Source organism: Mya arenaria, chromosome 11 (assembly GCF_026914265.1).
Source record: "Mya arenaria isolate MELC-2E11 chromosome 11, ASM2691426v1".
Lineage (NCBI taxonomy): Eukaryota > Metazoa > Mollusca > Bivalvia > Myida > Myidae > Mya > Mya arenaria.
In genome coordinates, this window is record NC_069132.1 from 65,223,467 (window position 1) to 65,238,662 (window position 15,196).

The following is a 15,196-nucleotide window of genomic DNA, read 5'->3' on the forward strand; positions in this document are numbered from 1 at the left end:
TACCACGTACTTCCATAAAATATATAACGGTAAACACGGACGAAATATAATAATTACAAAGATTCATTGTGGATATATCTACGTGCTAGAGAAGATAGTTTGAGTATAAAAGCTGTAAGTTATCAACCAGATGAATGTCGAATTTATTTTATACAATTAACAATAAGTAAAAAATGTCTATTGTAAAAAAAAAAACGTTTCAAATTTACGTTAAATTCGATGGAAGGATTAACCGGGAATTTTAAAACTCGACAGAATACGAGTATGTGTTCGAAATGTCCATTCAATTACAAAGTAACAATGTGTTTCTAGTAATTATTTTTGTCCGAAATATATATAATTGTATATTCAATTTTACAAATTTATATGATAAAGCTTAAGAAAGATATTCTTTACTCCAATATTTCTGTCGACAAAGAAAATATTATTAAAATCAACAACACAATCTTGCACGAGAAAAGCACTGATAAACGATATGAACAACTCTATCTCGATAAACCAGTCGTAGAGAGTATACAAAGCTCTGACTTCTTTCCCCTCGCATCAGTATTACTGATGGAATGATAAAACAAAAGCTTTTATTATATGAGCTTCTTCAAGCAATAATTGATGATGTACCATTAGATCCCTTTGCCGTTTTTTTGAAAAATAAATACGCTCCTTACACAGTCTACTCGTATAATGCAATGGAGTCTTCAGGGATTACGCTAATTATAAAAAAGGTTAACATTAATAAGGTCCGTGTATTATTCAATAATAATCACTTACGTTTATAGATATTCACAAAATGCTTTTTTCAATCAGACTAGCTTTGCGTGTCGTTGAATGTTATAATTTCAAACGTTTTCTCTAAATAATTAATGACACAGCCACTTACCCAACACATTATCACAAGTTTACGAACCTTGAAAAACGAGATATCCCATTTCAACTACTGAACCTTATCAATCTTCTTAACATTATTTCATCATCAAACGATCTTTAATGTAACACCTAGGAGTCTTTATCAGGTTATTTCATAGTTCTGTGATTTCAACCCGTACTCATTTGACCACCGAACAAAAGTTTGTCACTGCTAGTGGCACTCTCATATAATGTTCCTCCAGAAAGTGTTAAGTTATTAAGTATTGAGACGGGAATGCCTCCCGGCTTCGACCAAATAAAAACAGTTAGGATGTTACACTCGCTTCAACTAATCCGACTCTCACAAGCTCTTCATCATTGGCACACTGGACACCTATTCAACGTCAAACGCAAAATACGTTGAGTAGTTTGAGCGGTGAAGTGGGCGGTCGAGCCAGAATCCCCTGGGTTGACATTGAAGTTACACGAAACATGGATAGTATGCGTTTGTTGGTGTTTGTTGTGCCCCTTAATCTTTTGATTATATTTGGGTGTTTTTTATGTAACCAATATAATTATAATTAAAATTATATTTTGGTGTGTTTTTATTTTTTCATTTAGCTAATACGGCAGAATTTACGGTCCTCTTTATGGTTATTACATATAATGAACGTGTGTGTATGCCTTTTGAGTATTTATCTAAATTCGGCGTATTTGATTAACAAATAATAATGGATCCAATATATATAGCCCGGAATTGACTTAATTGGGTTTTCCCATGCCGGTACAAATAAAAGGTGAATATCGAACTATTGAAATTCATGTAACAGTCCAATGACTCTATTGTCTCCGAAGTAACGTGTGTATATAACAACGGTTTAATTTTGTTTGTACGGAGGATTAAGCTGGGAAAACCCGAATAACTATAATTCCGGGCTTAAACTATTGGTGAAATATCCGTGTGATGTGTTGCTTAAGGGTATATAATGCAAATGCACAACACAACAGGTTTTCAAGTAATACTAGTTTTCCTCAAAGTATAAAATATGTGTGTCAAAAACAAACGTCTTGCGTCTTTGTCAACACACTCAGTCGTTTTAATACTATGGTGTTATGGCGGTATGGATTGTCCTAGAACCATAAGCAAGCGCGGCACCGTCATCTCGGATATACTAACCGTTACAGCATGGGCCCATTTGATTATCATTATTAGTATCTTCTATGGTTGAGAGTGTAAGATAGGTTCATCCCAACCCGAACGTAGGGTGTTTTGCGGAAACGAGGTTTACCGAGATTCCGCAGAACTGTCCCAGCTCGTTGTGTGTTCTATATCTTTGGCATTTACCCAGTGCCATGAAACCGGGTTTATGTTTAAACATTTTGCTACTGAGATTGTTTCTGTAGTTTTTCACATAGGTATTGGGATCAACCTATCTTACACGAGCGGCTATGGTAGATGCATTTTCTCCTACCTAAGTTAAACTAAATAATGTGAAAAATGTATTTTTTCGCTGAAACTATTTTGTACGTAGTGAAAATTAATGCGTATAGATATGTGATAATATGTGGTTGTCATGGATATACGCGCAGTGATTCAGATTATGCTGAAAATAAAATCGGTCTTTAAAATAGTTCTGAGGAAAGTACAGTATTATTTCTTGAATGGAGTGTGAACACTTTTAATGGTGTCAATTGAAAAGAGAAGTAATAATAAGCATTCTTAAAATTGCTACATGACAAGGTTTCCATGATGCTACAGACGACGGTCTGCAAGGGAGGCAATTGTACGAGGACAATAAAAAAGGAGTTTCATACTGGTATTTTTTTATCTTTGCCCTTGGGCAAGATTATAAGTATCTTCAATGACCGATTGTGTAAGATAGGTTCATCCTGACCCGAGCGTATGGTGTATTGTGGAAACGAGGTTTACCGAGTTTCCGCAAACCCCCTGCGCGAAGGTCAGGATAAACCTTTCTTACACGAGCGGCTATGGTAGATGCCTTTTTTCCCACCTCAGTTAAACAAAATGGAGTAAAATGTATTTTTGCTGGAACTCTTTTGTGCCTAGTGAAAATGCGTATGGATATGTAATAATTCGTGGATATGCGCGCAGTGATTCAGATATGTTAATTGTCAAATTGGTCTTTAAATACTTCTGAGGAGAGTGAAGTATTATTTTTTGAAAGATGCGAGAACACTTTTTATTGTGACATTTAAAACGGGAAATTAATAATAAGCATTTTAAATATTGCCACAAGACAAGTTTACTATGGTGCTTCAGACGACAGTCTTTTACAAGGGAGGACATTACAATGTGATGACCATTATAACGAATTCCGTACGAGTACTTGTTTTATCTGTGCTCACAGGCAAGATAAGAATTCCTCGCATGGATATATTTTTTTATTTATTTATCTAAAGTTGGAGAAAAGTGTGTCTCATATGACGACTCATGACAAATCCTATATATCTGTTGTTTCCTTGATTCTCGTTAACTCTAAGTCATTAAATAAAATGAAGTAGTCAAAGAATAAGGCAGAGACGGAAGAGGCTCGCGGTTTTCCATAACAGGCCAAGCAAGTTTAGTGTTTTCACATGTCATCCTGTGCAAATAAATGTTAAAATGTAAATGCATAATAGAAAACGAGATTTGTTATGGTCAATCAGGATAACCTTAATTGTAAATGTTCATGAATAATTTTTCACTATATCATCATCGATCCATGATTTAATTAAACATGTTAAGACGGATAAAACGTACCTAGCCCCATCCAATTAAACAAAACATATATGGTGTGAACAAACATGACTCGTAAAGATATATTGCCTAAAAGGACAGGTTCAGTAGCCTATATGGTAAAATATATCCTGTCTAAAGAGACAGGTACAGTAGCCTATCTAGTACAAAATATCCTGCCTAAAGGGACAATTCCAGTAACCTATATGGTAAAATATATCCTGCCTAAAGGGACAGGTCCAGTAGCCAATATGGTAAAAAATATAATGCTTAAAATGACAGATCAAGTAGCCTGTATGGTAAAATATATCCTGCCAAAAGAGACAGGTCCAGTAGCATTCATGGTAAAATATATTCTGCTTAAAGGGACAGGTCCAGTAGTCTATATGGTAAACAATATCCTTCCTAAATTGACAAAGCCCATAAGCCTATATTGTAAACAATATCCAGCTGAAATGGACAAGCTCAGAGGCCTATGTTGTACACAATGTCCTGTTTAGAGGGATGAGCTCAGTAGCCTATATTTTAAACGATATCCTGATTAAAGGGACAAGCCCATTAGCCTATATTGTTAAGAATATCCTACTTAAAGGTCTAGTAGCCTATATTGTTAAGGGTGCATGGTCAAGGTCACTGTTACTTAGATAAGTAAAGAAATGAGACTGATTAATTTAGTTAGTGTTGACATATTGTGACCAACCGTAGTATATAGGATCAGGTTCTGGAGACCTTTCATGGGATTTCGTTTTGGTCCCATTTGGGCATGGTCACTTTTATGAAGAGCAGAAAAAACTGTTCGTGAATAACTTTTGTTAGGGTTGACATAATGTGACCGAACTCGTTAAAAAGATAGAGATTGTAGAAATTTCATGGGTTTGCGTTTGAGGCCCTTACGGTAAAGGTCAAGATCATTCTTAATAAGATAGAAATAGAATAGTCATTTGGTACTGAATAACTTGAGTTAGAGTAGGCATATGGCGACTAAACGTGGTATGGAAGAAGAGTTTATGGAGGATAGGACAAAGCGGCGTATCTTCGAGCGTGCTCTCCGATGACAGCTCTTGTTTAATACAGTTGTCTGTTTTAAATTGGAGCATCCGTGCAGCCAAGCGGGACTAATGTCAGACGTTGGCACCTATAACTTACAATCGTTCATTGTAATTTCATTACAAAATGTGCTATATTACATTCCCAAAAGACATACATATTACAATTAACTGCACGAAAGCTGTTGGGACATTATATTAGAAAGAACTTGATGTCCGTTGCATAATGCCAAGGTTAATTTTAGCTAGGTACGCGACATTTCAATGAGCATTCAATATAAATTTACTTCTTAGTAGGTGATCCAAACAATCGGAAGAGCCATAATATGTTGGTTAAATCTTAAGTTCCGAAAAGCGAATAGCTTGTTCTAAGTACCGATAAACTGCTTAACATGAATAAGATTTAACACAAACTAGTTCATATTTAAACCTGTTTTATCGGGCATTTTTGGTTGCTTATGTTGATATTGCATCCCAAACCCTTTTATGTGTCATCTTACGTAAATATATACTAGATAAGCATCTTAAATGTTGTTTTCTGTTCTAATATTTTGAGGATCACATTATTAACTCAATTTGCCACATAAAATGATCATGGTACCTCGTGTTATAAAAGAAATTGATAATTTTTCTTTACACCAAGGAGGAAAAAATGCTTCATATATTTTACAAAATGTAATGAATGAATGCAGTTGGGCTGGTTAAAGGGTGTGTAGGCCGTACATTGAATGGATACGCTCGTGGTATGTTGTTTGTCTAAGGTTATATGCGACAAGTATTTCAGATGAACTTGTTTATATTCAAATATCTGAGAACATCATCATCTTTAACGTTAACAATCTAACCAACAATCTACCACTGGGTATACCTCCCAACAGTAATTGCAGAAGTATATGAGCTGGTTACAATGTTTACGATTACTTGCCCTTATGTTTGATCAACAAACTCCATTTGACATCTTTTAAGTGACCGTTGTACAAAATTTACCCTTATGTTTGAAGCTTCAGGGCTGGAACGGTATCCGAAAGAAATTGCTCTTATGAGTAAAAACAGTGGTATTTGGAATTTTGTCCGATGTTCAATAAGAGATTTGTCAAAAAAGATGATGTCACGCAGATTAGAAAGTGTTGTTATAAGTGTAGTTAGTAATGTGTCTGGTTACAAAAATGCAAATATCTCTCATAAAGTACCGGCAATTCACACAAAGTCGCAAACAAATGTTGATCGGGCAGTCCTGTCTGTTTTTGTACAAAACAGTTTAATTTTGTATAGAGACATTTTCGTAAGAATGTAAATGCTTTTTGATTGAAAATCAACATTTACCATACAAGTTGCTCATCTCCTACACATGTTGCAACGGATGTATGTATTATGCTTGCAAAAGATTGAACCTCAAAACTATTGTTTTGAAACATTTATTGTTTGGTCCTTCAAACTAACGTTTGCATTGTGGAAGGCCCTTAAAGAATTGCAAAGGTGGCTATACCGATTCACGGGAAAAAAACCCTGTAAACTGTAACAAAAACATCACTGTTCATGTCGAGATGATGTTCTGCAGTCGCAGTCAAGAGCACGCATAGACCATTATGAACTTCAAGTATTTCACTTCACATTAGTAGCACAACATTTATATTATGTTTTGTTTTAAAACAACATGAAGGTGTGCTGATAATTTAAAGATCTGATGGACGGATGTGTTTATTTTAAACCTTTGCATGAACATACTCTTAATGTACATAATTTATACAAATACAAACAATTAACAGCACAATTTGACACCATTAGTTAATTTAAAAGCTTCATGTGTAAGTTCATTATTATGATTTGGAAAACAAATTAATAGATAAAGAAAAACATATTGGTTCGGGATAACCATAGTGTAAGTGTATTATCGATATAACGTAATGTACATGCTGTTTATAATGCATCGTTTTGTCATTTCTATTAAATGATTGAATTAAACTCAATCAACATAAGATACTGATCATAACATTTATCGCATACAATGCAACCATTACACTATTAGTGGTAGTTATAAATGTATTAGCGATCCCTGTTACCGACCTTTACATTCGAATCACATGTTACTATGTATTTCCGGCCTTTTATAATCAAGTGCGTTGGTCGAATGAAATATGTTTATGATGTGGGTAATCAATAACCATTTTCAATGTGTTCGCGTACACAATACTAGGAAAACTAAGTGAAGACGTCGTTTACTCAACAGGCGTTCGGCAATAAAAGTTCAGACTCTGCCCGTTTCAATATTTGTTAGAATAAGTACATTGTTAATACATGTCTCGAACCTTTAAACAACAATTAAAGGTGATTATAATTTGCGACGACTTCTGCATAAGGCGGTGGCTCCGCCATGTTGTTGCTGAGGGGAAAGCTCTGGACCATGTTTCCGGTTTGAAGGGATGGCCCGTTAGAATAATTATCTCTCCCTAGTTCATAAGGCGGTGGCTTCCCTATGCTGTTTCCCGCGTCAAAGACCGACTGCATATTAACGACTTGGTGGAATGACTCGCTAGAACAATTTGCTCCCAATAGCTCATATGGTGGTGGATCCTGAAACGCTATGTCGTTTCTAACGACATTGCCTGAAATGACCTGAAGGGGTAGGAGAGGCAGGGCCCGGTTAGGCTGCTGACATACGGACGTTGTTTCCGTTTGGTCTGAAAAGCATCGTCAGAGAATCATATTAAAACTTCGCCCATACATTCAAATGTCCAGTGAGACAAGGCACTTTGAAAATTGTAGAAAAAAAAACAAACCAAACAAATGCAATAATTGACCTATCATCACATGTAAGGATACCTACGTTAAATCAATTTCTATATAAACTCCCAACATTAAACCATCTGTAAATGACAATTCTTTTCAAATGGACTGTTTTCTTGAATTAAGGCCTGTCAACCGCCGAGGGGACGGTTAAGCGGTTAAATCAACCTTAATCAACATTTTGGTACTCTTTGTTCAGCACCGTTATAGGTACAGTGTCTGTGCACTGTACCCTGAAAATAAACCAGTTGGTATTCGGTAGATAAACTACTTATTCTGTATGGTAGTTAGGCCTAAATTGAGCTTTTATCCCATTATTCGTGTTTAAAACATGTATTAAACCTCGAAATTACATCACGAATGGAGCATTTCAAACGGGATGTAGTGTCCAATCCATTAGCAAAAAAATATAAAATAGTTAGTTAGGTATTTGCATTTATTTGGTTGTGCTTGTCCCAGTAGATATTTTCATTGTTTTCATAATATCGTCAACAATGTCCTTCAACTAATGCCACAGGAGTCTAAATTGATCTCATCCAAAACAATTATATTCTTGTACCAGGCAAAATATTCATGTCTAGGAGTGTGTTCAACAAGATATGTTTGTTCAACAGTGATTAATTGTGAATATCATAGAATCAATAGAATAGACTACGGCACAAAATGCTGTGATCAAAATCTGAAATAACCTTTATGTTTCAAACAGTTCCATCATCAATTTGTACCGGTGCTAATGTACTCTTGTATTAACTGTTCGGAATGAAGTGACCATCAAAAGACACTCAATTCTCCGAAAACTGTTTTTAATAGGTTCCAGTATGTGCTAACATGTATTCGGGAATCGGTTAAAACAAATAAACTGTTGTTGGACGAGTTTATATTAAACAGCACAACGAGACTCAATGGGATGGGATTATACTCACCGATGTGTCCTTGTGTTCTACGTAACTTCTTACAGCATATACAACAGCAAATGAAGACGAATATAATGACCAGAAGCCCGCATATGCCGCTTCCTATTTCAATGAACACAGGCCTAGTTCTAGGTGGGTTGAAGTTATAATATCTGAAAATAAATACAATAATGCCTAAGTCCTATCTGACACTTGGTGTCCCTTAAAATGGCATGAATATACTTGAATTGCTATTGTTCTTAAGGGATATACAATTATTTTCCTAAACTTATAAAACAAAATTATACAAAGCCATCAATTAATTGCTTTTACATTTAGCAAACAATCATTAGAGTTAATGGGAAAGGGCCGTAATTGATGTTTGAAAAACTCTAGACTAATATTTTCGCATTTCTTAGTGATATGAAAGTAAACGTTGTTACAGTTCACTGTTTCTATCTCACTGTCCTGTTTGTCTTCATTATATACAGTACTGCGTAAAAGCATCGCCATGCAATAGGATATAATTATGTCACAGTTTAGATTGTAACATAGTTATCTGAAATCATTTACTGTCTGTCATTTCTTCGTTTCTATGCCTTTTCTAAAACTTCATATGTCAGTCTTCATTTCATCGCATCACCCCTCATTTAACTACCTGTATGCATTTCCTATAGTTAATTTACTGCACTGTGACCGTTTAACACCCGTTTTAGTTCTTAGGCACTCACACACAAATCATATTATTCCATCTGATAGGCGCGAGCTGTCCATTGTTCATAGACAATAACTGTTATTATAATCAAATATTCTGTGTTTCCAGCGTTAACAGCCCATATTACTAAAAATAACCCAGTAGAAGTCGTAACGAACTCTGGCAACATGTGTACCGAGTTTCATTTGAATATCTTGAACGCTTTTCATTTATGGCCAAAGTAGAAAAACATGTTGCACAACAACATTGTTGATAACACTAAGGCTATGATAGTACCTCATTTGGACTGACACTAAAGGTATGATTCTATCTAAACCTGGCCGACACCAAAGCAATGACAATTCCTTGACTTGGCCGACACCATGTCAATGACAAGTCCTTGTCTTATCGAACACCAAGGCAATAACAAAATTACTTGTCTTGGCCGACACCATGGCGATGACAATTCCTTGTCTTGATCGACACGATGACAATGGTAATATCTTGACTTGGCTAACAACATGGCAATGGCCGACATCATGGCAATGACAATACCTAGACTTGGCCAACACCATGGCAATGACAATTCCTTGTCCTGGTCGACACCATGTCAATGACAATACCTTGTCATGGCCGACACCATTGCAAATTACAATACCTCGGCTTGGCCGACACCATGGCAATGACAATACCTTGACTTGGCCAACACCATTGCAATGACAATACCTCGACTTGGTCGACACCATGGCAATGACAATACCTCGACTTGACCGACACCATGGTTATGGCAATATCTTGACTTGGCCCACACCATGGCAATGACAATACCTTGACTTGGCCGTCACCTTGGCAACGACATACCTTGATTTGGCCAGCACCATGGCAATGGCAATACCTTGACATGGCCTACACCATAGCTATGACAATACTTTGAATAAAACTCTTTCATGCAAAAAGTTTAAATATTTAAACAGGAGGTAGCCTCAATTCTGATTTCCTGTTATTCACTCAATTATTAAGGTTTTACGAGTTCGACTTATAATGGTATGCTATTTAATACAGAAAAAACTATATAATCAAGAATACTTTCTTTATCATTGACAGCGAGAACGCAGTTTATTTTAAATACCCTCGGAACAATATATAAGATTTTTTTTTAAAGAATCAAACGGAAACAACCTCTCACAACATTTCCAAAAGCCTGGGAAGTCGTTGTCATAGCAACAACCTGCAGAGCACTTTACTCCCTTCAATGATCCATTTTCGCACGTGCCATACGCGCTCACTGAAAGCAAAAACACGTTCTCCCTCATAACCAATGTTAGAAAAAAGGAATCATAGAATTTCCTCCATCTAATTTTATATTAATAATATCTGTCATGTGTTCCCGTTCCGGATAGAAAAAATCTGACCCGAGGGCACCTGCGTTGCCTGGTAACCAGGCTTGCCGAGTTACCGGCTACGCAGCGTGCCCGAGGGTCGGATTTTTCTACGCATGATAGATATTTTTTTTTCTAGCATACCTTAATTATTTTGTTTGTGAAGAAACTGCAAAAGCTCTTTTTTGTACATTTCACCAAAAAGCGCGTGTGATAATGTTTACTGACGTCATGACGCGCAGTAATTTTTATTCACTGTCAACGTCAATAAGTTCCTTCGATATCAAGTCTTCGAAGGGTTATTTCGTTTTGTTGTGAAGATATATTTTTGTAAAGTTAATGTTTATGAAACTCATCTATTGAAATCTCATAATAATGGTTACTTAAAGTATATAATAAAATAAATAAAAAGTATAACGTCACAGCGCGTGACTCATCTGGCATTGGGGGATGCCAGATGGGATTTTCCGGCACGGCTGACGTCACCGGAAATGCCTAACCGGTGTGCTAGAATAATCTGTATGTCAGAAATGTGTTGTTATTAGACGAAATATTTCCAATAAAAGATAGTACATAAAGAGTGTATGTTTAAACTTATTTTAGATCGGTAGAACGGGTACCTCATAATTTTAACCATATTGATTAGTGGCAGAACCAAAACTGATATTGTAATGAAATACATGTATTAGCATGACGTAGCATGCAACGAAAAAGCTTGTTGACTTTTTTGTATGTTTTTGAGAGGGGAAATGGAAAGGGGTTAGAAGGGAGGCAAGTTAATGCTGCTTTGTGAATATTATGAATTTCATGACTATATTGAACTGTCTTTGTGTAATTCTTTTGAAATTATATAACGAAGTGCTATGGCTTCCTTTATATAATCCTATCAACCAAATAATGTGTTGCTTTTCAACAAAATAATGTGCAAGGTTACTTCAGCAGTGAGTGCAACCCAGTTCCAAATAAATGACTAGTATCGAATATTACTATTTTCATTCGGGCGTTGCACAGAAAAAAATGAACTGTAAACACGTGGGCTTCTTTGAGGTTGGGGCAAAACCGTTCCTACTAATTTTTTCATTAATTGAATCCTTTCTTTTTCGAATAATGATATTTTGATTTGATAACGCTGCCTTAAAAAGACCTAATGGTTCAGCAAATTCTCCAAAATAGAAATATTTATATGAAAAACTACAGAAACAAGAACAGAAGTTGAAAGTTTATATAAACACCCCGTTTAATGACACAGCGTCAATGCCAAAGACCATATAACACAAAACAAATATTCACAAACCAGAAACATGGAACAACATTGCAACACTCCACAAACAACGCACTACATATATAATATAAAAAAACTAGGGGTGTTTATCAAGGATTGTTAGGTACCGCGTTTGAACGGTCAATAAAACGTAAATTTACCGGAGATTTAGACAAGTTTGAGTGTACAACCTCACTCTTTTCCGAACAATCGCAAATACAATGAAAACGTAAATGGTAAATCTTATCAAAGTATGTATGAACTTGAGGAAATTTAACAATAAAACAAATAATAATAAACTCATCAGAAAACCCCATGTACTTTTATAATAAGTGATCCCAACTATATTTGCAGACGAAGGAACACAAGTCATGTTCTTGAAGTTATAATAAAACATGACCCTTAAATAATGCAAATATTATTGGCATTGACTTCTCCTTCACCAAAACATAATAGATTTATTAAAATGTTCCTTCCTTTAATTTAAATATTATTATTTTTTCATTTAATTATCTTACCAAAAGGGACCATCAACGCGATCCATATTGTAAAATATAAACAATCCTCCATTCTGTTTAAACATTCACCAAACGATGTACATGTACATCGTATCTGTCATAACTTCCTGAATACTACCTGACTGTGCAATACCTTTTTGCAGTCATTATAAAACCATTTGGAATAGAAACTTATTGTCCCATTTTATAAAAATACAATAAGCGTAAATCGATTTAAGTATCTTATTTCATTTTTCGAAATGGTTCAATGGAATAAGATTGCTCCAAAATAGTTTATCGCGATAATTTTGAAAATGAAGTTTCTTTACACTCTCAAAACCTTTTTAAATTTGAAATTTGCGTAATTTATGAGAAATCAGAAGAGAAGTGTCCTTATATTGATTATGTTATCAGGTAAAAAGTAAAATGTACTGCAGGTTTAAACCAGTTGTTGTGCATAACCTCACTGTTTCCCCAAATACTCCGAATAAATTAAAAACTTAAATGGTAAATCGTATCAAAATATGCATTAAATTGTGGAAATTTTATAATAAAACAACAGTGAATAGATAAACCCCAAGTACTTCTATGATAAGGGGTCCCAACTCTATCTGCAGACGAAGGAATACAATTCTGAGTCCTTGAAGTTATGATAAAACATGACCCTTAAATAATGCAAATAATAATTACATTGATTTCTCCTTCATCAAAACATAATAAATTGATAAAACGTTCCTTCATTTAATTTAAATCATATTATTTTTTCAATTAATTATCTTACCAAAAGAAACTATTAACGCGATCCCTAATTTAAAATATAAACAATCAATCATTTTGTTAAAACACTCAACAAACGCAGGTACATCATATCTGTAATAACTTCCTGAATACCAGCTGACTGTGAAATATCTATTCCAATCATTATAAAACATTTTAGAATAACAAATTATTGTTTTTTATGAAAATACAATAAGCGTTAGGCGATTTAAATATCTTATTTCTTTTTTCTAAATGGTTCACTAAAATAAGATTGCTCCGTGTTAGTTTATCGCGATTATTTGGAAAAAAATGTTTCTTTAAAATCTCCGAACCTTTTTTATTTGGAAATTTTGCGTAATTTATACGAAAGCAGAAAAGAAGTGCCCTTATAAGAACCCTTCTACTTCTTATAATAGCTGCAGTACGTTTTGATCTTTTATATACAGTCTTAAGTACATGTTGAAATGAGAATCATCCCTTAGAAATAAATTTTGAGGTGCATCTTTATCATTTTAAGGATTCAGGTCTAAATATAGACATGTAACTCTATGACATGGAGGTGCAACACCTCTCTTCATGAGATAGAGGTGCACCTCGTAACATAGAGATATACCTCTATTTTATAATTTAGATCTTCTAATCTAAAAATAGAGATGCACCTATAATTTATTATTTAAATCTGCACTTTTTAATAAAGAGATGCACTTCTAACTAATCATTTGAATCTGCACTTCTTAATAAAGAGATGCATCACTAATTTATTATTAAGATCTGCTCTTCTTTATAAAAAGGTGCTGCTCTTACTTGAGGAGAGATTAACCTCTATGTTTAAAGGTGCACCTTTAGTTTATACATATCAATCAGTAGATGAGGACATTTGACCCAAATGATACGTCATTCTTTTAAGATAATATTTTACTTCCCTCTGAGTCACAATTAACTGAGGGAGTTTGTAAAAAAATATACAACTTGTACAAATTAGTTAGCGTAGGTTGTATTGTTTAAGATAAATGTATTTTCGAATAGATTTCATTCGGAAGCAAAAACTATATAGCCATTATAAAGTTTGATTGAGATTGTGATTAACACTAAAGACATGTGAATCATCGCCAACGCCCTTTGCAAAGACTTGCTAGGTATTTTTATCGTCGGGTAATAAAATGATCCTACCAAATGATCCAGACGGATCAGCGAATAAATAAATAAACTGTTAAAGAAAACACCTTTAGGAATCACGGGATTATTCCGGTGGGGGTAATATTGGAAATGTTATCGCATAATTTGAATGACGGGAGGATTTAAAATCCTAACCGTTTACGTTATTCCAAAATCTTTAACCTCACAATATGCATTGTACAAAACACGCTGTTCATAGGGGTGCCACAGACGGGTTCCCTAATCTACAAGACAATTGATGCAAATTTATGATGAAATATATGCAATGACTATACTTATATGAAAAACTACAGAAACAAGCTCAGTAGCAAAGTTTTTTAATATAAACCTGGTTAAATGGCACTGGGTAAACGCCAAAGTCATAGAACACAAAAACACATTTTGAAAGGAAACGCTTTCTAAAATGACAGGTCTGCTACGGCACAACGCCAACCAGTCCAGCCAGATATCAGCAAAATGTGCTGTGTAAAATTTGCTGTTGACATTATCATGAGACTGTAACACAACATCGCTGTCATGGCAACACAAATAACCATACACGAAATAGAAATACAGCCTTAAATATTTTCATCGTTATATGAAATTGGACTTATAACATTACTTACTATCGCAAAAGTGTTCATGCAAATCGCCTGCCAAGTAATGTACCATGATAACATACATGATGGCAACTGTTCACTCTCACTAAAAGTAATTAAATTAAATACATCCCCAAACACAAATATATGAAAAAAAGTTCTGGACCACAAATGCGCTCAAATACCTCTTTGAACTTGACTAATATGTACTGAGCACCTGCTAGTATTCCCATTTCTAAAAATGATAAATCTTAATGGTGTTACCCTGACAGGTATTTTTTATGAGATGTTGTTTGCTCATATGTAGTCTACGTTAAAACCATTATCTGGCGACAAGCAGCCCGAAGTTAACTAATAATTGCTTCATGACAAAGGCTTGTGTTCTATGACAAATTTCATACTTAAAATGAAATTTATATGAAAAATTGACATTTTTCAAGTGCTCTTATTATCATCCAAAACAATACTTGCACGAGGAAACTAACCTGACCTCTGGAAAAACCAAGCATATACATGATACAGGGATTTATAATTATGATTGTAACCTTT

General features: G+C 34.7%; 1 protein-coding gene across 1 annotated transcript; it reads right to left on the reverse strand.

The window, feature by feature from the left end:
* Window positions 1-6,308: 6,308 nt before the first annotated feature.
* LOC128209842 (uncharacterized) lies at window positions 6,309-12,265 on the reverse strand. Its single transcript, XM_052914084.1, has 4 exons — window positions 12,156-12,265; window positions 10,177-10,282; window positions 8,334-8,476; window positions 6,309-7,304 (listed from the first exon to the last, which is right to left on the reverse strand). Exons 1-4 carry the CDS (start codon window positions 12,205-12,207, stop codon window positions 6,946-6,948), a joined length of 660 nt encoding a protein of 219 aa, XP_052770044.1. The 5' UTR covers window positions 12,208-12,265; the 3' UTR covers window positions 6,309-6,945.
* Between the last annotated feature and the right edge of the window lie 2,931 nt (window positions 12,266-15,196).